Source organism: Talpa europaea, assembly GCF_964194135.1.
Source record: "Talpa europaea genome assembly, chromosome: 7".
Taxonomy (NCBI): domain Eukaryota; kingdom Metazoa; phylum Chordata; class Mammalia; order Eulipotyphla; family Talpidae; genus Talpa; species Talpa europaea.
Genome location: NC_140074.1, coordinates 124,300,301 through 124,327,863, shown reverse-complemented (window position 1 = coordinate 124,327,863; position 27,563 = coordinate 124,300,301). Strand labels below are relative to the sequence as shown.

At 51.2% G+C, this 27,563-nt stretch overlaps 1 protein-coding gene across 1 annotated transcript in view; it reads left to right on the top strand.

Moving 5' to 3' along the window:
* The window catches only part of MARCHF10 (membrane associated ring-CH-type finger 10), a gene marked incomplete at both ends in the record, with an annotated part of 66,398 nt that overhangs the window by 26,143 nt on the left and 12,692 nt on the right, over positions 1–27,563 (top strand). Inside the window, 4 exons of the mRNA XM_084238029.1 lie at positions 10,242–10,394; positions 15,580–16,996; positions 21,165–21,331; positions 23,637–23,746. Coding sequence (XP_084094155.1) covers positions 10,242–10,394; positions 15,580–16,996; positions 21,165–21,331; positions 23,637–23,746 — 1,847 coding nt within the window. The remainder of the gene's footprint in view (positions 1–10,241; positions 10,395–15,579; positions 16,997–21,164; positions 21,332–23,636; positions 23,747–27,563) is intronic.

Here is a 27,563-nt window from a genome sequence, read left to right as displayed (position 1 = left end):
AATTCTTTCCAGGGGAGACTGGCATTTAGGGAGGTGCAAATCACACAGAGTAGCCATCTCCACTGCACACGTTTTCTGCCAAATCGCCCAGAATTGCCGCCTTTTCATCTTCTTCACCCTTCTGGGAGGATAAAGGCATTTGGCCCCAGGTATCAAGTTTTATGACTCAAGCGAGAGCATGAAGAGAAGCTTTCAAAAGCATCTGAATGGCATAATTTATAGCCAAAGAAAGGGAGTAATAAAGTCTTCCAGTTCTGGGGTTGTCCTTTCTGGGAGAAAAGGGGCTTGATAAATCCTCCCTTTTGTGCAATTTGGTAAATAATTCACTCTTGAGCTGCCTTTGAAGCAAAGACCAGCCCTGCGCTCGAGGCAGGAATGATTTAATAGTATCCAGAAAGGGGAGAACTCCGACTGGAAGTTTTGCGTCCCCTGGGCTTCTCCCTGTCGAAGCCAACATCTGTCGTAACAAACCCCCTGGGGGCCCACGTCGGAGCTGGGATAACCAGGCAGAAAGGTGAGCCTTCTGTTTGCGCTGGAATGGAAATGTTCCAAATTAACCGCCCAAGAATTCTCCAATAGCGAGAGCAATTCATTTAAATCCAAATCACAACGACTTTCTAATCCTAACTAGCTCCTGCCGAGCTCGGGCCCATCCAGCAAAGTCCTAATGCACGTTTAGAATATGGCAGCTTTCACTCAGCTTAACCACCCACATTTTATTGCTCTAATGAGGTAAAAAAAAAACAAATTGACTGCTGAAATGACGTCCTTTCAGGCAAAGCCCCAACTCTTTGCCCTGATTGAGCCAGAGGAAAGCATCTCCACACCTGACAGTATTTCATCTTGAAGATTTTTACTTGGAACTGGGTTTTTTTTTATTGGGTGGTGAAGAATGAAATAGGGCTGATAAGATCATCCCCCAAATATTTCAAAATACGTGTTGTAATTTATTAAATGGAGGGTGTTTTCAATAGGAAAAGAAAATTGCATTTGCGTTTCAAGAATGCAACCCCATCCACTCGCTATAATTTTTAGCCTTCTAAAAATGCTTGCTAAAGTGGGGTGGCTGCCCACACCGTGTGCTTTGTCGTCTGTGGAGAAAAATCTTTCCCCTGAGCCATTCATGCCCACTTGGTGATTTTTAGCTTGTCTGATTAATACAGATGTTTTCCAAACCGAGCCAACCCCATATGGAACTTACAACATTGACAAAAAGGGAGGACTCGTTCCCTTTACATTCCCTAAAACATCACATCTGAAGAATTACTAGACTGGAAAACACCAACGTGTAGGCGAGAGAGCCAAGTTGGCAGAAAGAGATCCGTGTCATCAAAGGAGGGATGTTACTTGCAGCAAGTCTTTCAAAAGCGCCAGCTCTGTTGTCTGATGGCCTGGCTGTCATGTCAGCTGCCGTGGAAGCCACTCAGGTGTGCGGCTGACTGGGTGGGTCACCAGGTTGGCACCAGCCAGCCCGAGTGTGTGAAGACCCACTCATTCCCATAGGCAGACACCCCACCCCCAGGGGCCCATGATCAGCAAAAGGAAACCCCAGCCCAGAGACACAGCAAGACTTCCAGCTGAGCCTATTTGGGAAGTCAGGTTGAAGGGTGTGGACAACTCAGAAATCCAGATAAATACCCTACTGGTACAGAAAAAGGGGATGCGGGGCCTCTGTTATCTGGTCACGCTGATCCATTTCACCAGGTAAATTCAGTTTCCTACTTCTCTTCACCCCTGTAGAGAAATATCTTCCTAAAGGACTGGGGGTTGGGGGGTGGACATCAAAAGCTGGCAGTGAGTCACCAAAGCTTTCCCCCACATCAGACCTGAGATTCTGTGCAAAACAGAAGCATCAGACACAGAGAAATATTTGCAGCATCTGCCCAGCAGACTGACCTCCCAGCGGCATCACGCCATGCTTTTCTTAAATAAAGTCATGTAACTTGCGGGTGGGGCGGTGGTTTCACATACGTGCCAATCCACTAAGGGTTTCCCCTGACATGTGAACTGCCACCAAGTACCCCTAAAAGTGGCTCCCTACAACACAGGGACCATCATGCCCTCTACATATAGACGAGTGACTGAGAGGGTGTCCTCTGGTCGTTGTTCTCCCCCGCGCACTTTATACTAAGAGCATATAGTCCCTGGAACTGTCTCAACGATTGGGCTGGTGATTCTCCTGGTTCCTCTCTCCCTCCTGTGGGGGTGCAGATTACAAGCAGGTGCTCTGGAGTCCAAACGCTTAAGTGGTCATCTGGGTCCCTCTTTTATTTGTTGTGTACTTTGGGCAGGTAACTTCTCTGTGCCTCAGTTTCCTCATCTGTAAAATGAGGGAGAGGAGGGTCCAAATAGATCTACTGTTGGGATTTCTACAAAAATTCAGGCTAAGATATATGCTCAGACCTTCTAACAGTGTCTGACACTGTGAGCCCTGGACACGCAACAGCATTATGGTACCTGGTGTGTGAGAGCTGTATTTATTTAGTATGTAGGGGGAGCAGACTAGAAAATTTGGTCTTAATGTTGTCCCTTCTCCCCAGTCTTGTTTTCCTTTACTGAAAATCGGAAACAAATTTTCTTAATCCTAACATAAATGCAGGCCCAGACACTCTGACTGCACCCTGAATTTCCAAAACAAAACACCAAATTGGAAAAAAAAGATGAATAATCAGAAGGAGTTCACCCAGCCAGAGGTTTGCTTATCTCCAAAAAGACATGGAAAATTTGGGTAGTGAGTCAAGACGCAGCTGGGTCTGGTGTGCAGTCAAAATCCTCAGAAATCCTGTTTCATGATCACAGCGAATGCTGGTGTGGGGTGAGAAATAAGCCACGCACATGAAGTTACACATTCATGTGCAGATCGGCGAGAAGCAGAGCAGGGAGCAGGGAGCAGGCACACGAAGGCGGGGGGTAAAGTGGTCTCCAACTCCTGCCTGTTCCCAAGACCCCTCCCAGCCCCAGCCTGGGTCAGAAAGGAGTCACCTCTCCTTTCCAACACAAGTGGAGGCCCCCAAAGGCCCTCATGCCGTGAGGCTCTGGCTGCTGGACATCCCTGCCAGGGGCATGGGAAATAAGGGTGCCCTCTGCTGCCTTCTCCCCTCACCTAGAGCTCAAGCAGCGTCCCCCAGTTCTGTGCCAGGAAAATGCCTCTGGATGGAGTCCTGTGAGCCTGCTTCCAATATCTTGCTCTTTAAAACAAAGCCACGTTTTCTGAAATTATCCTCACTTATTAGCAGGTTCAACCTAAGCCATTAGCAGACACTGACTTAGAGAAAAAGCAAAGTCCATTCAGCCTAAGAGCAGCTTATTGTCAAGACGTGTTCTTGTAAAACTAGGAAAAAGCAGCAAACCCAGATTTATAAAGATAAATATCTAAAATAACTGTGGCCTGTTTTGAACTGGGAAATAGTTATATGAATAGCAGCCTAGAAGAGACATTTGAGGGGCAAGATGAGGGCAGGCCACCGACAGGCCCCCAGCGAGGAGTGTCTTAAGAGCTTGTGGGCAAAAGTCCCAAAGGATAGGAGGAAGCAAGATCGATTCGCCCAACAGTTGGTACTGAGTGTGCCCGGCATGGAGGAGGAGAGAGGAATTGTGGGGGAGAGACAGACAGAGACATCAAGGTGATCAAAATAGTCCCAGGCCTTGTGCCGCAATGGCGTCTGCAGTCTAGGAGTAGAGGTGTCACCTGCAAACTGATCAGAGATTCAGCTGCAGACCTGCTGAATTGGAGCCTGCGTTTACCAGTTGAATATCTCTGGGGTGCTTGTTGGTACATTTGAGTTTGAGAAGCTCTGGTTTCGGGTCAGGCTACAGGTTGGGACGTGTGCAGTGTCAAGTGCACCCTCTGCAGGTAGGCAAGAACTGGGCTCCCAGGGGCCTCTGTCAGCGCTGGGGCTAAAGAACGTCTGTTCCTCCCAGGGGTCCAGGCAGGAAGTGATGCAAACAGATTGGCACTTAAAGAAGCTGATCTGGCTGCAAAGGGGCTGGCAGGGAGGGGGAGGGCAGCCAGATATAGCTGAGAGATAGCAGGCGGTGGCTACACTGGATACCGAGAAAAGTGAGGAGGACTTGGTCCAGAGCTGAAGCAGAGGGGCCAGGGAAGGGGGCCCGAGTTTGAGGGTTCTTTAAGGATCAGGCTAAGGTGGCAGAACTTGGGCACTGATGGGTGTCAGAGAACTCGGAGCTGGGGCCCAGAACACCAGGCCAACGCAGGTTGCCTTGACTGAGACTGAGAAAGAGGAGGGACTGGGTCCTGAAGGCATGTCTTGGAGGAGCAGGCAGAGGCGGCTGCTAGGAGGAATGCCAGGCTCTCCGCTAAGAGGTGGCTGGATCAAGCGAGCACATGGAAGAGACAGTTCATGGAAGAACCACGGACAATAGGGCCAGTCAAGGCAAGATGGGGTAAGGCGAGCACAGAAATGGCCCCGCCAGCAGGAAACACCCAGCAGCCAGGGCGGCCTTTGGAGAGCGGGAGTGAGTGACAGCGGCGGATCCTCTGGGAGCTTCTGGTTTCCCACGAGGAGGCCCGGTGGCATTTTAGAGTTGGAGCTGGTTTTAGCTGCGGCTTGTCTCACAGGGCCGGGAATGCTCAGAATCAGCTGGGAGGTGCTTGATGCAGACACACGTCCCTGGGCCCCACGCCCGACCCAGAGCAGCGGGACCCACGAGCCCAGCAGGTGACCCTCACCCCAGAGGCGTGAGCCGGCCGAGCCTCGCCCCTCGGACTGTGAAGCTCCTGAGGAAACCCCGGGCCTTGATGAGCTGCGGGTGCCGGCTCGGCAGGCGTTGGCAGGCTGAGACCCGCGTGTCTAGGATCCCCCAGGTGACGTCCATGCTGCTGGTCAGGGCCCCCCGGGAGCAGCGAGGTGGGAAAAGCCCTGCCTTGCTTTGCAAAAGAGAAGACCGGGCTAGCGAAGTAAGCGGTGGGCCGAGGTGACCCACGTGCGTGGCCGCGCTGAGCCCTGTCATGCCGGGGGGACCCCGCGATCTCCACTGCGTCAGGGCCCGTCGTCTGCCCCGCCACAAGCTTGGCTGATGGCGGGTGAGGTCGGAGAGCGGATCGTTCACTTCCCTTGGACACAGCCCCCCTAGCTGCTCCTCCCGCCTGTTCCCTCCCTGTGCTGGGACCCCACCCGACGACTCAGCTCCTTTCTTTTCCCAGGCTTCCCGCTGTGGGTGGCGAGAGGGCCCGGAGCTTCCCCGGGGCACCTGGTGGGGAAAGAGCTCCCTGCGGCTGGCGGACCCGGGACAGGCTGGTGCGGGGTGTGGGCGCCAGGCCCTGCCCTCGGCGAGCCCCGCAGGGGCGTGAGAGCCAGCCGGCTCCCCTGGGCACCCAGCCCCCGGGAACAACTTTTGAGATTTGATTCGTTCACGGGCTTTTTTTTTTTTTTTTTGAACTATCCTTTCCCACCTCGAGCGCGGCTCCTGATTGCTCTTTTTCTTTTGTGCAGGTGACAACAGCGAGCACCCCCTGTTCTGTGTTGAATATTCCCCTTACTGCTCCGTCTTTGCTTTCTCCCCTACCCTGCAGCCCAATACCAATTATTGCTGCCTCCTCTTGCCGCTAGTGCCACCTGCCGCCCCGGCAGCCTCCCCAGCGGCCTCCCCAGCTGCCTCCCCAGCGGCCTCCCCGGCGGCCACCCAGGTGGCCTCCCCAGCGGCCTCCCCGGCGGCCTCCCCAGCGGCTTCCCCGGCCTTCTGTCCAGCTGCCCAGGACCCTCGCCCCCACTTCCCTCCAGTTCCCTTTCCCTCCTTCCGGGTCCCCACCCCACCTTCTCCCCTGAGCCCCGCCACCTCCTCCCTGGGCCAGACCCCAGCCTCCCTGTGCTACTTCCCCGTCTCCTGCCCCACCCAGGCGGAGACCCCTGTGCTGTGCCTGCCAGGCCCCAGAAGGCCCAGTAGAATTTACCTCATGTGGTGAGGCCCTAGCGTGGCGGAGTCAGGGAGAGGGGACTGCGGGCTTCCAGAAGGCAGGGGGACGGGAGGGGGCCCGAGGGCAGGACCACCAGCGGCACCGGGAGGTGTGGTGTGCGGGGAGCAGGAAGACCAGCCGCTGCCACTGACTCCACCGTCCTCTGGCGCTGAGGAGCGAGTGACCAATAAAATCCCGTCATCTCTCGAGAAGCCTCTGCTCTCTTCACTCCTGTGTCTGGCACACTTGGGGGCGTCACCGCCAGAAACGGGGCAGGCCCCTCTGTGTCTGATCACGCCCTGGGCCCCAAGAGGGCGGGCCCCCCGGGCAGGCCCCTCAGAAAGCTCTCGTGGGAACTGAAAACCTGCCCAGAGCACCCGGCAGGGCTCAGCCACTGCTTGCACTCCCTCCCCTGCCTGCTTATGAAGCACCCATTTCCCAGGAGCAAGAATCCCACCTCCCGGGTTCCAAAATGCAGCACAATTATAGTACATAATTAGCTTTCATTAAGATCTCCTCTGGGCACGTGAGACAACACTCATTTCCCGCACACCCAGGTAGGCAAATAGACGCGGCCTATTCTTTGCGATGGCACAGAAAGCTGCTTGTCCCACCAAGGCCGCACGCTCTGCGATTCAGCTGCAATTCTGCCCAGGACTGAGGGGAGCCATGCACTGATTCAAAAAAAACTCTGGGGCCTCCCTGGGGTTAAGTCTCAGCTCTATCAAGCTATCACCAGCCACTGTGGCATGAGTTCGATCCCCAGCCAGGGAGCTGACCCACATGGTGCAGCAGACCTCTCCTGTCTCGCCTGCTGCTCCCCTCAGCAGTGTGTTTCAGTCGATCTGCCTGTTCTGCTCCCCACTCTGTCTCTGGTGAATCCTCTCGTCCCCCTCCCCCACCCCTGCACCCCAGTTCTTGTATGCATAAATAAATAAAAAACAAATCTTAAAAAAAAACCAAAAAGGCATCTGGTAGACAGACTCTTGGCACCTCCTAGGCACCCAAATCAGGCTAGTGTGGGGAAGGAGCAAAGGAGAGGATTGTGTTTGTCTTGTTGACTTTGTCTGTTCAAGACCACATCTGCATGTGGCACGTGAGTGCAGGAGCTGAACAATAACCAGGGCCAGGGTGTTAACACCACCAGTCAACATACTTAGCTCACAGGGTCCTGTATAAAGATGAGTTTTCCACCTGTTTCCCGTCTGGTCAAGTTAAGAATTTTCCAGTCAACAATGACCCTGTCCCCGCTTTGTTAAGAGGACAGAGGCAGACACATCTGCTGCCTGCTTGCTTTGCTCTTGGAGGTGCCACCTGGCTCAGATTCTAGAAGGTGCAGGTGTCGTGTCTTCGAAAGCAAACCCCAGACTTCCCAGAATCCACTAACGAACTTAAGGATGTTGCATTTTCTGGGGACAAAAGTCCCAAACACAATCGCCTCCCCTCTGTAGGGTGCAGGGTCTGTTCTACAGCTAAAGAATCTGCTACACTTCATCTCCCCACGCAAACACGACCTGGTCTTCCTGCAGATTATTCTATGTGCCTCAGTGAGATCACCTTAGAAAGACCCCAAGTCTGGCTCACCTTTGAGTGGGCGAGGCAATTAGGAGCTCGTATAGAAGTTGACTGAAACTGTTGAGCCCATGGATATACAAAGGATGACATACAGGTCACCTCAACCACTGTAATTGCAGCTGGAGAAGGAAGATTTCCCAAGAGTTTGCTTTCCATAGACTCTGAAGGACATCACAAGGAAGACGTCAGCTGTGCAGCCAAATCAGATTACAATCTTTCATATTGTGACCAAAATGTCTTAACTCATCTCTGTGAACCCTCAAATTATTGTATAACCAAGGCACACAGGTATTTGTTGAACAAATTACCAAAAAAAAAGTTGCTATTTGCCTTTTGGATTTTATGAAAGGATGAGGGAGAGACAGCAAGAATGACATGGGAATAAACGCAGCTAAATGAGTTCATCTCAACCTATAAATCCCACACAACAATAAGTCTCTGGTCAAATTCAGGGCTCTCATGGGAGTGAATACAGATTTCCATTATTATTATTATTACTATTAGCATTATTAGCATTATTATCGCTATGCAGAATCACTAAATGTATTGCTCAGCTTTACAATAACTCAACAGGAGAGGAATAGTCCCATTTTACAATTGCAAGTTCAAACCCCCAGTCAGAGGGCCTCCAACCCAGCTAATGCCTTAACATTTCACTTGCCCCACACTGGATTAGCACAGACATGGTCACGGGTATCACTTTGGAACTCATTTCAGAGACAGATGCTTTGAAGAAAGCACTTCTTAGAACAAGAAAACAAACGGATCTGTTATTGTAAGCCACCTTGGGTGTTTTGCACAATAAGAACTTGATTCTGCTTTTGGGTGAACCCATAGTTAGAGCCAAATGCCTCCCCTTGAGCCCTGGGGATCGGCTAGTGGTCAGTATCAGGCAACACACAGCATCTTCATCTTTAAGGAGTGAACAGCGGGCGGGTGATAAAGACCCACCCAAGTTTAGGCAAGTTTAGGATATTTAAATGCTAAAGGCCATAGTAATCCCAAAAGCTCTGGCCAAAGCAGAGTCAGAGCAGACTTGAAGGATGTAAAACTGGCCTCAAAGGGCCTGCTGGCCAGTGCAGGCGGTGGGGGCGGGGGGTGCCGGGGAGAGAAGGCCTCTGGGAGGGAGGAGCAGCCTGACGGTGCGAGGGGTGTGTATGAGGTTGGAGACCAGGGGCCGTGGAAGGCTGGGCAGCCTGGGTGTGAAGGTGGGGTTCCTGCTAGGAATCAAAGTGAGATCCAACGGACCAGACCTTTGGGTCACGTCCTGAACACGCACTGGACATGGCCTGAGCCCAAGCCAGGCCCCTTCCTTGAGCCTCTCTCTGTTTCTTCCTCGGTAATAACAAATAAGATTCCTGCTCCTTCCTCCTCTGTCTGTCAGGGGAGAGGCAGGTGTTGCCTTCTGAGAGTTGGGGTGGGGTGAGGCAGAAGCTGGGGGTTAGAGGAATGCAACGCTCCAACGTGTCCTCTGGAAAGGCCCTGGTCCTCCTCTCACATTCTCCTCTCCCTCCTAACCCTCCACCCTCCAAATAATACATCCTCTTTTTCTGGAGAAGTCTCCTGTGCCTTTCTGGTCATGTCCACAGCCTCTCTGGGCTCCACAACTGGCCCTGGGCTGGAACATACCCACCAGCAGGCCATCTCTTCCGGGAAGTTCCCCGGGGCCCACGAGCCTCTCCTGGGGCCTGTCAGGATGGGTAGGACTCAATCACTGTGATAAACCGGCTTCTGGCCACCAAGGAGAGCTCACACTCCTTTCCAGAACCCAGGTGAGAGCTTTTCATGCAAATATTGTACAACTTAGACTCTGCCACGTAAATCCAATTGTTCCCGGCGCCAGGAGAGGGGCCCTCTCATCCACCACTCAGGGCCCCGACCCAGACAGAGGCCTGGTGGCCCACAGGCTACGGCTACTTGTGAAGTCCCTGAACTGTCTGGAAGGGATACACCCAGCAACTTGTCTCAAGGGTTTAGTCCAGAGAGTCTCAATTAAGGGCCGTGTGAACTTGAGGAGAGGCGTGGAAAATACCAAAGCACACCAGCACTAATGCTAAACACACGTGAAAAAGAACTGATATGATATGGTTCATAGCAACCTAATTCAACATGTGGACTCTACAAAATATTCACTAGGATCGCAAACCCCAAGAGCACCCCAGGTCCTGTCTCCTTGCCCAGCGAACCTGTGGGTGGCACGTGAGCTGAAAAAGGGCGTGTGTTCCCAGAGGCTTGGGACCTTCCTGAAGGCCATGTTAGCTGCTAGCAAACCACCTGAGGACATGACTGTGCAGGTCCAGAGCAGGTGTGATGCTGACTTGGCTGAGCCCTTGGGGGGCCCGGTGTGTCCCACCGGTAGAAGGCTCTCAACAGTGTTACCAACAGCCCGTCCCAACGCTGGTGACTGACAGTGAGAACCTTCTTAGCAAAAGGAGCCCCAGGTGATGGCTGGTGTCCCAGGTGCTCTTGTGTGGTGATAACAGCCTTGGGAATAGCTCTTGTGACTTCTATGTAACAGATGGGGAAACTGAGGCTTTGAGAGGTGAAGCAATTTGCCCAAGCTCACATGCCACAAGATGGTGAAACCAGGTGGCAAATCCAGCTCATCTCCAACCTCTCCCAGCCCTGGGGCCATTGTCTGAGCTCCCAGCCCCATGGCTGGACCCTTTGAGTGTTCTTTATACAAGAACCTCTTTATAGAAGAGGTTTTCCTATAAAAGCTTAATTATTGAAAAGATTTTACACCTTCCAGCAACCCAGGCGCCACAGATATTATCAAAAAAGAGGAGGCCAAACCTGGGGAGACTGACAGTCAGCCCAGAAATGCAGAGCCTGAGAGCATCTGGGGAGCGAGGCAGGCAGAAGCTGCAGCAGCCAGCGAAAGCGCCAGCCCTCAGGAGAGCAGGTAAGGACCCCCTGATCGCGCATCTTGGCCCTCAGAGAGGAGACCTGACTGGTGCTGTGGCCTAATGAATTCTATGTGGTTTTTGGACACGTGTGCTTTTATTTGAAGCAGCGTATACCTTAAAATGAAATGCTTAAATGGTTTTCAAAGCAAACTATTGCATCTTATTTCCTTCTCCCAGAGAGGCTGGTGGGAACAGGCAGACTTGGAGGATAGAAAACTGGCCTTGAAGCCAAGGGGCACTTTTCAAAAAATTTTTTTCTGCCATGGCTCCTGAGTGTGACTGTGCATGGTTTTTGAGTGGACGCAGGCCATCCGGTTACTGGAGGGGACCTGTGGGTGGTGGGTGGCGGGTGGTGGTGCCGGGTGCGTCAGGTGGGGTGGAGCAGCAGCCAGCAGCTCTGGCAGGTCTCACCTGGCACAGCGCACCCTGCCCCACCTCCCAGGCGGGATGATGGGCGTCTGTGAATAGCAGACAGCTCACCTCCCACGGACACCTTCTCCCCTGTGGCCCAAGGTCAAGATCTTAATGTGCAAGAAATCACATCAAAGAGAACATACGCTTGATTTCAAAACACGTGGAAGGCCACATCCTCTCACGGTCCTGAGTGTTCATCCCAAGCAAAGCCAAGCCGCTCTGCTGGCCGTCTTACCCTCTCCCACCGTAGCAGGGACAGAGGCGCCCCTGCGAGACTCAAGGGCGGGGCCAACCTTGCCCCCAGCCTGTCCTCCCCTCTGGGAAGCCCCTGAGCATCACACTCGTAACACCCAATAACACAAGAGCCTTTATTTTCACAGATGCTGTGCACGGTTGGATGGGGGACATGGCAGTGTTTGGGTGGCTTGGAATTCGGGGTGATTAGAGCAAATGTGAGTCTGTAGCAACGAGACACCCACAGTCTCCCTCCAGCCCCCTGCCGCCATGACGGAAGGCCTCCGGTCAGGAAGGACAGACCTCACTTCGAATTCTAGTCCTCTTGCTCCCAGTGATGGACCCTTGGGTGGTTCAGACACCATTCATTGTCTTAAAGCAAGGATAATGAAATCTACCTCAATACATTGCTATAGTAACTGAATGAAGTAACATTCTGAGCAGCACCTGGCTTGTGTAGACAACACAGTACTGGTAGTTTCTCTCCTGCCACCTCCCAACTAACTCCCAAATATTATTTGAAAGGTGAGGTTCCCCACACATTAAATATTCCTGAACCCATGAGGCTCATACCATCCTCCATCTATACTCAGAAGATGTCTTGCATTATCCTGAGATCTGCTAAGAATTTGTCCTAATTTTCTACTATAGCCAAGGCTCCCCAGTTATCTCCTCACTAGACTCTCCTTAGTTCTTTCTCTCGTATCCTAAAGCGGATTGCATAAACTGGAATAGGAGCCAGACATTTGAATTGTTTCAGGAGAGATCTGAAGCAAATATGACAGAGAGGTAATATGTAAAAAGCACTTACAAATCAATAAGAACATGAATACCTTACAGAACCAAGGGGAAGAGGCATGACAATGTAACAGAAGCCAAAATGCAGACAGCTAATGGACCTTAAAAAAAAATTTAACCTCACTAAAATGTAAATTTGCATGAGATAAATTTGGTCTACCAAGTTGGCTAAGGCTTTTATAGTAACATTCAACACTGATAGGGAAACTTACAGTTAACCTTTCCTGGGCAATGTTGGGGCAGCTCTTAACGCCCAAGCCCTTGGCCTCACTACTGGTAACACAATTATGGGAGTCACCAGAATTTGGCAGTGTCAAAAATCTTTAGAAAATTCATACCTTTTGACCCAGCAATTTCACACCAGCAAATCTAGCCAACTAGGTGCAACTGATTATTCCAGGTGAGATGAGCTAAAACAGAAAAAGCCTCCATCTGCCCTGAGACCACTACTTAAAAGATACCTTATCCAGCAAGAATGCTTATCACCTGTGATGTTATGTCAACAAATCCCCTGAAACAATTGATGTACCCAACAATAAAGAATTAAATGATGCATTATATGCTGAACACTTACACTATGGGATTTGTTTTTAAAGAACAATTAATGACCAGAGATAATGCTTACCAAAAAGCAGGACATAAAGTTATATATGCCCAGATATCCCAACTTTGTTTTACAAAAATTACATGTATTTCTAGATAAAAGAGCCCTGGGTTGTACATTCAAATGCCTTCAGGGTACAAAAGGGGAAGGAAGTTGGCCAGAGAAGTACAGAGTCAGGGCTGTGGCTTGGGAGTGAGGGGTGAACCAAAGGGCTCCACCTGAAGGCCTTACCCAGAATTCAAATGCTCCCTTAGCACCTCCATAGGAGGAAAACAGCCTGAGGTCTTGCGTTAGTAACCCACCCTGCATTCCAGAGCAGCAGCTATGGCCACCTGAATTTGGAAGATGGATGATTTTTATGTCTTCATCCTTTTCATGATTTCTGCAAGGAACTTTGACCACACTAGAACCAGAGAAAAACCATGGAAAGCAGATGACTGTGGGGATGCAGGACCCATTGGTCAAGCACCTGCAGAGGCCTAGACAAAGGGCTGGTCTTAGGCAGATGGAGGCTTTGTCTGAGTTTAGCTCACAGGCCCTAGAACATTCAGTTGCTCCGGGTTGAACTCTCAAATCGGCAGGCCCGCCGCCCACAGCTGGAGCCACGCCTGCCTGGGAGAGGCCTTCACAGCCCGCTGGGCCCTGTGCTATGAATAGGTCCAGGGCATAGCAAACTGGGTGTTTATTCCCAGCCCCAGAGCTACTGAAATCTGCTCCCTATCTGATAGACACAAGAAATAGGATTAAAATAGCATAAATATAGCATGGCACCGTCTGCCACCTTTGGGGAAAACACACACACTCACGCACAAGGAAGTGCTGATTGGATTTTCATAGAGGAAGGGGGGCCGAGGTAGGGTGGGGCTGTACCCCGAGGTGCTCCAGGGCCCCACAGCAGCTCAGCAGGGCACATGGCCAGCGCCGTGGGCTGCCTGGAGGCCAGTGTCACCGGTGACAGCTCAGTGGCTTCTGTGAATCAGCTTATGGCTCTTGTTGAGGTTCCAAGTTCAGAAACCGCCCTGGCCAAGTCTCTACCTGGCAGGTACCTCCCAAAGCCACGCTGAGCCAGCTCCCGGCTGAGGGCTGCCCCACACCTGGCACACTGTGTCTGCCGAAGGCTCCATTTCCTGCGCTCCAGAGCTTATCTCTGAGCCCCTTCATCAACTCCCCAGTGGAAAGCCATCCGCTGGAGCCCACACTTCCCAATTTTTTTCTCAAAATAAAAATACTCAGGAGAATTCCGTTGTTTGGGCAGAGCCTCTGTTCCTGTCGGGTGGTCAGCCCGGCCGGGGAGGGCACACAGGCCCACTCACTACAGCCACAGCCTGAGCTCAGAGCATCCTGGACTTGCTGGCAATAGGGCTCTTCCTGGGGGTTCTAAAGCCCACATGGGGTCTGAGGAGGGAGCCTCGCTGGTGTCTAAAAGAGAGCGTGAGTCTGGATTCGCACCATGTCACCAACTGTCCTTGCAGTCGAGAGAGAGGCTTCCTGAGTGCCAGGACCTTAGAGACTCACAGTGACACTCCCTGGGAGGCGCCCCATTAAAATAAGTGGGAGCCTGACGAGCTGAGGACTTGCTGGTCACCTGCTGTATCACACGGGCCTTCCCGAACCGGTGGCGTCCTGTCCACTCTCCGGAGTGAGCCACTTAGAAGCAGAAGGACAGCAGATGCTGCAGGGTCCCCAGAGATAGGTAGAGGGGGGAGGGCCAGTATCAGGGGACATAAAGATAAATAGGATTAGAGACGTTCTTGCAGTGTCCTGTCCACGTGAGAGGGTGGGGAAAAAAATTTCGAGTAACTGCATGACACTGAATTAAATGGATTTTCATTTTCACCAGGAAGTTGGAAGCTCAGCAGGTTTCTTAAGGGGTAGCACAGGATAGGGGCTAGAACACAAACCATCATAGGATCTTGGGTGACCTCCCTGAGCCGGGGACCCTCAATTATCAAGTGTGTGATTGAGGTACCTGTTCCACTGGGCCATGAGGCCCAAGTGTGAGTGTGTGACACAGACATTACAAGCCCCAATGATTTGTTATTTTTATAAGGCAAGTCTTGACCCAATGATTTCACCAAATAGAAATCCCTGCTCCCTGGAGCACCCTGCCCCTCTCCTCTCTCTACCTCTGCACACACTTTAGATTCAGGAGGCATGGAGGGAAGGTTCTATCAGAGCCAGAGGCTTCACACTGCCTAGCGATCGTGATTTCAGGAGCAATATATAAGTTTTATTTGTTCGAAGTAATCTATGTAACTGCAATCATTGGTGTAATTGAGCAAGAGCTTCTAGAACCTTCCCCCAAGCTGCCAAGGTCAACTGTGCTTTCATAAGCATTGAGGGAAGCAGGAGTTCGTGGGCGTGTGCTGCATGACGTTGGTGAGAAAGCGCTGGAGGCGGCTGTGGAAGCCACTCCTGAGGGCTGGTTTTGCTCATCAATAAACACCGGATGAGACCCACCCTCTGAGAGGCACCGTCATCAGCCCTGACCGACTGACCGCGACATGGGGCTGGACAGGCTTCTCAAAGCTCTTGCAGAGAATCTGTGTCCTCACCCTGCTTCCCCCAAACCAACGTGAGATCCATAAGTGCACGGAGGGGGAGTCAGAAGCCACAAAATGAAGCCAACTCTAGCGCGCCCTCGTACCCCATGACCCCGGGCTCTCAGGGGCTTGTAGATTGCCTTCAGGGACTTCTCACTCTTGGGGTTAGATGTTTTTCACCCATGAGCACCTTATTCTTTTTTTTTCTGATTTTTTTTTTTTTACATCTTTTTCATTTTTGTGCAATGTATGAATTTTTATCTCGGTTATAGTCCCCATGAAATTCCCACCACCCATTCACCCGTGACCATTCACCATGGGCCCTTGTGCTTGTCCCACCCTTGTTTTGATCCTATTCCCTTCTCTCCCCCTGCAGAATGTCTCTGGTTTCTTGTTGCCTGTTGATTTTGATTTTTACTTTATTACAATTAGGGTTTTTTTTTTTAATTGATTCCTTGTTTGGATCCTCTACATTCCTGCTATAAGTGAGACCATGCAGTATTTTTCTTTCTTTCTGGCTTATTTCACTGAGCGTGATCCCTTCCAGCATGAGCACCTTTCATCCAGGTGTGTCTTTTCTCCACGCAGATCCAATAGCCCAACAAGAAAGCCCGACATGGACAAGTGACACTAAGCCAAAGAGGACGACCCGAGAGAGAAGAAACTTGGTCCCGTCATCCCAGAAAACGATGGTGCCTGACAGTACCCCCGAGAGGGCCCGAAAAGTAGACCCCAGTGCGCTCTCCCCCAGCGAGGCCCCTCCAGCCCTATCCCAGGTCTTCCTGGGAGCAAATTCCTCTCACTCGTCATCAAGCGAGTCCTTGGGGCCACCGCTCATGGCTGCCGTGGGGGGGCCTCGGAGGGCACCATTTAGGTTCAGAGATGAAGACTTCTATTCCATTTTATCTCTCAATGCTGGGGGAGAAGACAACGACACTGACGAGGAAACCCAGGTGGAGGAGGAGCTGCTGCTGGTTGGCATGCACGCCCTCCACTCTCCTTCCGGTCACAAGAGAAGTCAAGTTCTTGGGGCTCCCGCCACTCTGGGCAAAAACAAAAATTTCGAAGGACATCCTGAAAACTGCAGGGCTCATGACGTGAGAAGTGAGTCTGGTCACAGCTCACTGAGAACAAGCCAGGCCCCAGAGCCTGTGCCTGAGCAGCTTCCTCTCGGGCCAAGGATGGCCCCAGAGCCTGCGCTGTCCTGTGGGGTCGCTGCTAAAGAGAACAGCAGTGATGACAGTGAAGATGAGGGAAAGGCCTTTGACTCGTGGGACACCAAGGCCAAGCCCAGACTGGATGAGCCCAGTGCTGAAGGTGTGCCCAGTGACTGTTCTCCCCTGGGAAGCAGGCCCAGCCCCAACAATTACCAAAGAGACTGGCAAGCCTATTTAAACAGTTCTAGTAGTTCCCTGGACTATTTTCTTTCGGGTAGACTGATACCACCAAGACCACCCATGAGCTCCCCCTACAACACTCCCGGGTCATTAATACCTTCTGCTCTGAGCAACAATTTCCCAGGGGACCTGCTGGCACCACCTACTTCCACTCACAGTTCAGACGCAGAAGGGAACTCAAGATTTAGTGTGCGTCGGCCACTGTCCCCCATTAGAAATAGGAACCCACTGGCCAGGACTGACCACCACAGTCATCTTCCAGTAGACAACGTGCCTGAATTTGATGGCAGGGGAGCAGAAGATACGACTTTGAGAAACCAGTCTCAGGGGGCACCGTTATACACCGAAAGTCTCTTAGTAAATCCTCAAAGCAGCTCATCCCTGGTGGAATCTTCCAGTTCCTCTCCATCTGAGAGGATGGAGAACTTACAGGACCACCTGCATGTGTCGGGGTCCCTGCAGGAAAATATACGTTTGACCTTCTTTACAGTGTCCAATTTCCCAAGTCACAGTGACAGTGGGAGCAGAATGGCAGTGTCTGGATCCACAGATAAGGAAGACACAAAAATTAAAGCTGACCCTGAGAAACTCAAGAAATTGCAAGAAAGGTGAGGACGTCTCATAAAGAGATATGTACACTTTTAAAAAAAAACAAACTCCATCCTAGTGCTAAAATAACCAACACTTTGATTAGAAGATGGAGGGGTGTTTAAACCATAGGAAGGCCTTCCTTGACATTTTAATGATTGCTTTTATCAAGAATATGATCTAATTGCTCTTAAAATACATGTATATAAGGAAAGGTTGGGGGTTGCATTTCCTCGGTATTCCCAAAGTGTTCCTTGAATACCGTAACTTGCATGTAAGTGTATCTGGCTGTCCCTAGGGGATAGCACTTCTCACCAGTGAGATTTTTGCACGAGAGAGGTTGCTATCTCCCCAGAGAATGGGCCGCTCAGCATTTGAAGTTCACCAGCTTTCCATAGGGGGATTTTGTGTGAATCCAAACTACAGCTCTAGAATCTGAATCTTCCAAACCAAAAGGCTGTTCCCAAACAGTTACCATAGTTATCTGGGTTCCCCAACGGGCCTCTGGGGTAACCACTGCTTCCATTTTGTGTGCTCTTTCAAATGCAGGGGAGAGAGAGAAATTTGATCTTTTTTAAATGGTCCTTTTCTTTGATCCTTCCCTTCTTGGGAGGCCATCTTGGGGTATTTCACAACTCCGACATCGGATACTTTTTAAAGCCATCATTAAACTCCACCTCGGGATTCTACCGTCTGGTTTACGATGGGTGTTTACCGGGCCCTGAGCTTGCCTTTCTGACCTGGAAGCTGATTCTCTGAATGCGAGCTCTCTGTGTATTTAGTGTGGCTCATTTGGGCTATTCATTAGCCTGTTGATATTCCTTTCTAAGGAGGAAAGTTTCTTGGCAATGATTTAGAAATGCAGAAGAGGAACACAGATGTGCCCACACTCCTCTATGCTTTCACTCAGTTGCGGGAGTGAAATATCCTTATAGTATAGTTAGCAGCGGGTTTTCGTTCTCACTTTAAACAAATCACCAAAAGACTGGCGCATGAATCAGGATCAAAGGGCTTCGCACACACCAGTCCTCCCCAACCCAAAAAAACAGCTTCAGACCCACTTGCCAGGAGTCTGGAGTTCCCCCAACCCAAAGTGATGCCCCAAATGATTCCTTCAAGAAATGCATCCACTGCATTCAGCAGCTATTATTTCCGTACTTTGCTTATTATCACTTTTTTTTTTCTGTATGTACTAAAAGTATGCTCTTATTTCAAAAAATACTCATTTTAGGAACCATTAAAAATATAAACTTAGGGGCCTCCCTGGAGGCACAAGCGTTAAGATGCAACCTATAAAGCTATTCACAGCCACTGCAGAACAAGTTTGATTCCCGGCCAGCCAGGGAGCTACCCACATGGCGCGGCAGACCTCTCCTGTCTTGCCTGCTGCTCCCCTCAGCAGTGTATTTCAGTCAGTCTTCCTGTTCTGCTCCCCACTCTGTCTTTGGTGATCCTCTCACCTCACACACACACCTCTGGCCTGTACCCCAACTCTTATATGCATAAATAAACAAATCTTTAAAAAATATATATATAAACTTAAAAATTATCTGTAACTATCATTTAGAGAGAAGCACTGTTTACAGCTTTCCACTTTCCTATTGCATACAGATGCAATTTTTTAAGCTTTGGTTCACATATTATAATATGCCTTCTATTGATATTTCAAGCCCATTTCTCAGCACCACTTACAATCTTAAATTTGGCCTCTGTCTATAATACACACAAGTAAGTACATAACACACATATAGCCTAGGGAATGAGACATTTCTGTGTCCACCTTCCAGCCGAGAGCATTGCTAGAACCCCAGTGGGTTCATTGCCCCCATCCCCAAAACTCCCTTGGCCCCCAGGAGATCATTCCTGCCTTGCATTTATCATTCCTTTGCCTTCTATTTTGTTGTTGTTGGAGAATTCTGCCTTGTGGTTTTACCATTTGTGTGTGTGTGTGTGTTTGTGTGTGTGTGTGTGTCCCAAGCAATAGACTGGGGATACTTTCAGTTCCACAGAAATATGACTATTACTTCTGAGCTCTGTAGAAATACAATCTGTTCTTTGATGACTTGCTTTTTTCCCCTGACAGCATTCGTGAGCTGCATCCTTGTTGGTAGTTTTGGCTTTAATTCACTCGCTCGCAGCCGGACAGAGTATCCCATCACAGAAGTCAGCCACAGCTTAGCCCTTCTCCCATCTTCTTTGCTGTTTTCTGCAAGCAGCGCCACATGAACATTCTCACAAGTGTCTCCAGGTGCACTTGAGCTGCATTTTATGGGACACTGACCCGGTAGTTCTGGGATGGCAGGGAGCACCCTCCCACCATGCTAAAGAAAGCCAATCCATGTTCTGAGTAGTGGCATGTACCGTTGTCCATCTCCGCCAGCACTTGTACGCTTTGGGTCTTTCCAGTGTTTTCCAGTCTGATGGGAGTAAAAGGATGTTGTGGCTTTAATTTACATTTTCTTTTTTTCCCAAAGATTTATTTATTTATGCATACAAGAGCTGGGGTACAGGCCAAAGGTGCAGGGGGTGAGAGGATTCACCAGAGACAGAGAGGGAAGCAGAAGAGGCGGATCAACTAAAATACACTGCTGAGAGGCTCAGCGGGCGAGTCAGGAGAGGTCTGCTGCGCCAGGTGGGTACCTCCCTGGCCAGCTGGTATCAAACCCGTGCTGCAGAGGCTGCCGAGAGCTTCACAGTGCTGCGTTTAACTCCTTGCGCCACCAGGGAGGCCCTAAATGACATTTTCATGACTACTACTGACGTCAGGTGTTTTATGTCCTTTTTAAATGTTCAATGGCCATTTGTGTTTCCTCTTCGGTAAAATACTTTTGCCCATTTTTCTTTTAGAATCCTCTTCTCTGAAGAACTCTATGTTCTGACTACTCATCTACTCCTTTGACAGTCACGTGTTCGAAATAGCTTTTCCCAATTTGCAGTTTGTCTCTTGATGTCTTTTAACAAAAACACACTCTTCTTTGACATAGTTGAATGTACCCATCTTTTTTACAGATGGTGCGATTTGTATCTTGCGATCTTGATCAAGACAATAGTCTTCCTATTTTCTTCTCAACTCTCTACTGTTGTTTTTATTGGAATTGCATTGAATGTATAGATTACTCCGAGGACAATCGATTTGGTGGGAAATAGTGAGTCTTTCTGTGATAAACATGGCACTATCTCTCGTTTGTGTGCCTCATAGAAAACTATAAATCTGTTCCTTTTCACTGACCCCCCCTTTCTTGGGGAAGGAGGTCTCCAAGAAAGTGACTATTATACTTCTATGCCCCAAGCATCACCCTTCTCTTCCTAGTCTTTGATTTTTTTTGTCCCTCACTATAGTTTCCCTTCCTTGACCGGACAGCCCCCAGCCACATGAAGACTCTCAAGAACTCTCAACAAAAAAAATAATCTACACATCTTAAAATTCTCCATACAGGAACACCAACCACTTCCCCACCCACCACCTATGACACACAACTGCATCCACTGACATTTTCATTCCTCGTGCGTGCGTCACACGCCGGGAGCTGCACTTGGGCATCTTGGTACACTTGGTTGGCAAGTGTGGTGTCCTGGGGAGCTATGCCCAGATGCCCTGGCTGGTTTTCTGTCTCACCCAACATCTACTGAGGCATGTCCATGTGCACATACATGCCGGACACGGGATGCACTGAAGACCCGGCAGGACTGGCTCACTGCCGTCCTCGCTGCCCGTCTGCCCACGTGGAGCCGGCTGGCAGCAGATTAGCACATGGCTTCCCAGACGGGGAAACACACCAGGGAGCTTGAGTAACTTGTCCAAAGTCACCAAACTCACAAGTTTAGAAGCAAGTCTCAAATCCAGACCCCCGACCACAGATCCCCAAACACCCACCCCCACGCTATGGCCACAGCGGGGACGGGGCTCCCCATCTGTGTCCCACACCTCTTGCTTTACGGGACCAGTGTCTTCTCCTGGCCAGCTTGCGTCACTAACTCCAGTGGAGCCTGAGGAGGGGTCCTCACCCCACCACCTGTACCCACACCTGGGAGGGCCTTTCTGAAGGGTCAGAGGGAACAGTGAGGTGCCCCGGAGGGAGGGGCGTGGGGTAGGGGGCTGCTCCTTCCCCCGCCAGCCCCTTGGGAACTGATATGTGCGGACACTGCGGACGTGCAGACTCTGGTCACGAGCGCTTGTTTTCTGTTTAGTCTCCTGGAGGAGGACTCCGAGGAGGAGGGAGACTCGTGTCGCATCTGTCAGATAGCTGGGGGTTCCCCCACCAACCCCCTCCTGGAGCCGTGTGGCTGTGTGGGAAGCCTGCAGTTTGTTCATCAAGAATGCCTGAAAAAGTGGCTGAAAGTGAAAATAACCTCAGGTAGGTGGGAAGAAGAGCAGCAAATGCCACGGCATCTAATTAACAGGCGGCGCCACCGCCCGGACTCGGCCTTGGCCTTGACAGCCGCTGGCTCTCGTAGGAGCAGTAGCTGGGGAACCACGGCCCCCAGCCCCATGGCCCCCAGCCCTGCACCCTGGCTCCCAGCCCCGACAGACAGCAGTGGGGCTAAATGCTGTCTTCAAAGCAGGGGAGGGGCAAGAATTATTTTGCAGTCTGAGTGCAGAATCTGGAACCCGACACTGCTGAATTCTACCCCTACATGGGGGCTGAGCAGAGAGGCTAAGATACCTCCCCAGGAGGAAGGAAACTAGAAGTGGGTCCACGGTTGAACCCCACAGCACTCAACAGCCATGCGAGAAGGAGACACCCAGCCCAACAGTCCTGCTTCCTTGCCCTGGTGGGGAGATCCGAGGTGGGGGTGGGGAGACATCGCCCGAAAAAGGGAGCAAAGCTGCCATTTGCAGTGGAGGTCGGGAAAGAGCACTGATCTGATTTTCTAGAACCATATTAGGCAAGAGAGTCCCACGTGCTGGTTTTGTCAGCTCTGTCTTTAACAGACCTTATAACTGGGCCTGAAGCAACTTTCTCATCCCCCTGGGGAGGTTATAACCTAAGACGTCAGTAAGTCAGCCGTGGTTTCCGCAGCAGAGAACAAGAGGTGTCTTCCAGACATGGTTTTAGGAGTGCGAACTACTTGAACAAGCAAAAACCATGGAACCTCAGTGCAAAGAACAACTCCTTGAGAAAACAGCTGTCTCTCAGACAGGCCTCTCCCGAAGGTTCTCCCCCAGAGTCACATCCTCCTCCTCCCTGTTCTCCTCCGCCATTATTCCAGGAAGCCTGCAAAACCTGTCCCGGGGGCATGGCCGCAAGCCCTGGCCAGGCACTCCGTCTCATCCCAGCCTGAGCCCGGGGACCATGTCACCCCCCCACCCCAGTCCCTGTTCCACGTTTGCATGTTCCCGAGCACAAGAATGAAGGACCCCTGCCCGAGCCACCCAGACGCGTCCACATCGTCAGCAGGGTTCTCAGCCCTCGGAGGGCGAAGGAGTGGACTCCCACTGCTACTGGCCCTGCCAGGCAGTGCTTTGGCTGTGGGATGAAAGTGCAGCTGAGGGTGGGCAGATGCCACTGCTCGTGGGGGTATTTTGGGCAGGATGAGGCTGAGGACACAGGAGCGCAGCATAGCCCAAAGCATTAAAGAGTGAAGCTAAAAGAAAAATCAAGCAAAGAAAATGCAGATAAGGGGGTACCTGGTCCTCCTTGTCCTCTGCAATTCTCTTTTGTTCACCCTCTAGATCCCCACTGGGGAAAAGTAGAATTGGGGCATAAAACAGTACACAGCTCATCTCTCCTAATAAATGCAGGTAACTGACTAGTCCTCTATGTTGTCCTGCTTAAGATAAACAGCAGCACATCATTAGTCAAAATGCAGCCCCCCTCACTGGGGAAAAGAATGCTGGGCAGAACGTTTGTGGCCTGAGTTCAGTCCCCAGCCAGGGAGGTGACCCACATGGCACAGCAGACCTCTCCTGTCTCACCTGCTGCTCCCCTCAGCAGTGTGTTTTGGTGGATCCGCCTGTTCTGTTCCCCACTCTGTCTCTGGTGAATCCTCTCATCCCCCGCACCTCTGGCCTGCACCCCAGTTCTCGTATGCATAAATAAATACCCTATATATATATATAAAATAACCACCAAACAGCAGCAAAGCAAGTCTCCTCATGTTTCTTTTCCCAGAGGAGTCTGGGCTCAGTGGAGGTGCTGGCCCAGGGACGCTGCGCTAGGACCCACACATGGCCTGGGCCTCACTCTCCTGCATGGCAGCCAGGGCATAAGCCATAGACTGAGGCTTCTGCTATCATCTGGTCTTGACTTGTCTGCATGAACCTGCCCTAGGTTGGCCAGAAAACACAGCACAAGCCCAGCAGCCACTCCTGCAAACACCTGCATGACAGCCCCTCAGCCCCTCGGCCTCCACCTAGCAATTCCCATTTATGAGCCAGTATGTTTATATTTAAACAGAAAGCGAGACCTGAAGGCCATGGGACTTTTGCTGACATGAAGCTTGCATAATAATGTCCGTGATTACAAAGGAAATTTTTCAGATCTAGATTCAAGGTCATTTTCCACAGAAGTGATTGCAGAAAGGGCTGCAGGCTGCCGAAACTCAGAATTCCTAATGCACACACGTCCACTTGCAAAATGTCAACATTAAAACACCCCAAGTGTCGGCACAGAGAGGCCCTGAGCTGTGGTGCCAAAAGAGCTCTGTGTCTGATTTCAGGAGCTGATCTGGGGGCCATAAAGACCTGCGAGATGTGCAAGCAAGGCCTGCTGGTGGACCTGGACGACTTTAACGTGACGGAGCTTTACCACAAGCACCAGCAGTCCCGGGTAAGAGCCCTCACAGGCCACCCCCACACTCCACCCACCCAGCCCCAGGGCTGAAGTCAGTGAGGGGAGCCAGGCCAGAAAGGAAGGCAGGAGGGTGGGGGTGGCGGCCTGGGAGCGCCCATTCAGCTCCCTTCTCTGAGAACGGGCTGTTACTAAGTCAGAACATTGTCACAGGACTGGAAAGGCCAGGGCTCTGGGCTGAGACTCCCCCCAAGCCGTCAGGGACAAAAGCAGGAAACTGCAGAAGCCAACTGGACACGCAGCCACAGCCAAGTCTGGCAAGCTCCACACCCTGATTTACTGATGTCGTTCAAGTTTGCCAGCCACGAGAGAGAAAAATCAGGGTCTTGGAGCAAATGGTCCCCAATTTTGCTCCAAATAGTCCGTTCACGTGGCTACCAGGAATGTTCAAACTACACGCGTGGCCTGCCGGCATCGCGGACGCTGTGGGGCCCGGGGCCTGTCTCAGGAAACCCCTTCTGGCCCGAGCATTTCCAGTTGTACTGAAGTGTCTGCCCTGGAGAGCAGGGGGGGCGCGGGGACAGACAGGTGGCCTCCCCCACGCGACGAGCTCTTCCCAGGTGGAAACGGAGCAACTTGGGAAAGAAAGGGTAAGAACAGGGTGCCCTGCACCTCTCTGGGGTCTGTTCTGTTGCGGGGGCTGCCTGGAACCTTGGCCTCCTGGAACCCCCCACCACCTCCGCTCACGCAGCTCTGTTCCCCAGCACAGGGCAGCATGCAGGCGAGGGCCCCCCACCCAGGTCCTCTGCTCCCCTCAGAAAGTGAGGCCTAGCTGGGAGAAGAACTGACTGGACAAAATTCTGATTATAAATGTCCTTTTCCTGAAACTCCGCCAAACAGATACTAAAGGAATAACACTAGTAAATGCTTGTGCTCCTCTGGCGGCCCACTCCAAGCAGCCTTCCTGCTTTGACTAAGATGTAAACCTCATCCTAGACCCATCCCCGCCCCGCTGCCAGGTGACCTTGACCTTGGGGAAAGGTCATAAACTCTCTGGACCTCAGCTCTCTCGCCGGAAGCCCGGGGAAGAGCATTCCCACCTGCAGGGCTGGGTGTAGGGAAGCCCCCGCGCCTCACCTACAATGGCGCACGTGCAGAGAGTCCCAGTCAATGAGGACCCCACGTTCCGGCCACAGAGAAGCCCCACTATCGCAGTCCAGGGAGAAGCTTCTCGCTCCAGGCTACTAGGCTGGTGGCCATCATGGACAAAGCCAAGACCCCACAGAGGGTGAAGCATATCGCTGGCCTCGCTGCACCCTGGCGGGTGACACAGCAGGTACATTCTAAAGAGAACCATGAAGGTAACTGTGACGACCAGGGTCTGGGCAGGAGAGAGGAATGGCACAAGGAGAGCGTGCTGGAGCTGGACAAAGGGCAAGGGTGAGCACAGGGAAAGCAAGCAGGAGGGATGGCCAAGCTGGCAGAGGCCAGCAAAGTGCCCCACAGGTCTGCAGTGACGAGGACAGGGGTGGAGCTGCACAGTGTAGCGGGCACAGCGTGGGCATTCCCTCTGCCTGCCTCCTCCTGCCTCTGGCTCCCGCCAGCACCTCCCACCGGGCAGCCCCAATGGGGAGCCAGGGGACCAGGGGCCGAGTTAACCAATGCACTGAGATCAGCCTCAAGGCCACAGAGCAGGGCGGCAAGTGGATCTGGAGGGGGACATGGAAAATATCCTGCCCCATAATTTACTCTATGTGGAAGCAGAAAGACGTTTAAATTGGTTTCAGTGAGAACTTGACAGGCCACCGAAGCCTTTGAAAATGCCCTTCATTATAATCACAGGTAGAAACTGGATTGACAGACCCACCCTGGTGGGAAAACCACGGTCCCGAGAAGCCACACACAACAGTCGTCTGCCAGTGGAAAGCGGTCGAGGGCTCGCGCTTGTACAGCAGCCCTGACTGTTCCGACAGCCCGTTGGGAATTTAACAGGGTCTGTTTGCTAACAGTCTGAGTTAAACTTGAGCCACCAGGGAAGCTTGACTTAGTCAAGTTCAGAAACTCTCCACGGATAGAGACTGAAGGGGCTGCTGTTTAACACAAATATCAAGATGGAGTTTTACAACCTCAGCTGGTCCCCACTGGGGAGGCCCCTGGCCTGGCCATAGAGTTGACGTGTGTCCACTTCTGGGGTTCCGGGCCCCTCCCCTGACTCCCAAACCTTGGCTCATCTGGACCCATGACCCAACCAACTTTCAGGGCTGTACACTCCTTGGCAAACAGGCTCCCCTCCTGAGAAGTGGGCTCTCTGGTGCCAGATAAAGACGCAGGCAAAAAAGGGGCAAAGAAGCAGCCTAGTCTGGCTCTCCCTTGACCTCCGGCTACACTCTCACTGATTTCTCACCCATTTTTCTCATTTAATTTTTATTTTATCTTTAATCATGAAAATCACAAACATAATTAAAATCAACATTGAGTGGTGTGTCTTTTTTTCTTCCCATTAAAATGCCAATGCCCACCCCCAGTGATTCTGATTTAATTGGTCTGGGATGAGACCAAGTGCCAATATTTTTTTAAGTGTAGCAACATGCACACAAGAGGTTAACTTGAAAAGCACTTACAGGATGCCTGCCATCCATCAGAGGCCATGCATACACTGCCAGCGGCCTGGGGTCCTGAAGAGAGCAAAAAGTGAGGTGTTGGAGGATCTAAGTAAGGGTGGGTGGGCTGTTGCTGGAACAGCCACCGAAGGGGCTGACCTGCTCTCAGGACCAGAGAACCCACTGAGATGAGGGAGGAGATGGAGGTGGGAGGCCTCCATCCATGTGCCCTGGGGGGTAAAGCCCGAGACATCTGCAACAGATGTCTCACTGGCGATGTGACCACCCACTGGGGCCCCGTCAGCACTGTCAGCGGTCTTCAAGGGTGCAGAGAGGCTTATATCAGACTATGTTTTTTAAGTAGACAATTCCAAATCATGGTATTGGACAAATGGCTTTTTTTTTTTTTTAAAGATTTATTTATTTATTTATACAAGCACTGGGTACAGTCAGAAGCGCGGGAGGGTGAGAGAATTCACCAGAGCCAGAGCGGGGAGCAGAGCAGGCAGAAGGACCGAAGTACACTGCTGAGGGGAGCAGCGGGAGGCAGGAGAGGTCTGCGCGCCATGCGGGACCCTCCTCCGGTGGCCGGGGAGCAGCCGGGGATCGAACCGGCGCTGCAGAGGCTGCGGGCAGCTTCGCAACCCAGCGCTCAACCGCTGCGCAGATGGCTATTTTTGATATATGTTTTGATACCTTATTATTTTCTCTTTTTCTATTCAACCACAGAATTTTGGACTTAAAAGATTTCTTTGAAGCCATCCTGTCCAACACCATGATCTTTCCTTCCACTTCTTTTTTCTATTTTCTTTGCCTACTCTCTTCTCTTGATTTTCCTCCCTAGGAAAATAACAATAACTTACTTTTACATGGCGCTCTAATTTGCAGAGTGTTGTCATAAATAAATTTTCATTTATCCCTCTCAATAATTCTGGAAGATAGGCAGGGGCAGGCATGTTTTTCCTATTTTACAGGTGAAAATAACATCCAAAGTTGTTAAGTCACACGAAACCTCATAACTAACAACTAGACATGAACCAACCTACTCTGATACATTCAGACACCAGGCTTGCTTAGAGGCAAGACCTACATTCTCTTTGTTTCAGGTATTTCCTGCTTTATTCAATGCCTTTTTAGTTTAAATGAATCCCTTTAGCATTTCTGCAATACCAGTTAAATGCTGATGAATTTGTTTAGTTCTTGCTCCTCTGGAGAACTCCCCATCTTCAATCTCCTCTTCAAATCTTTTTTTTTTT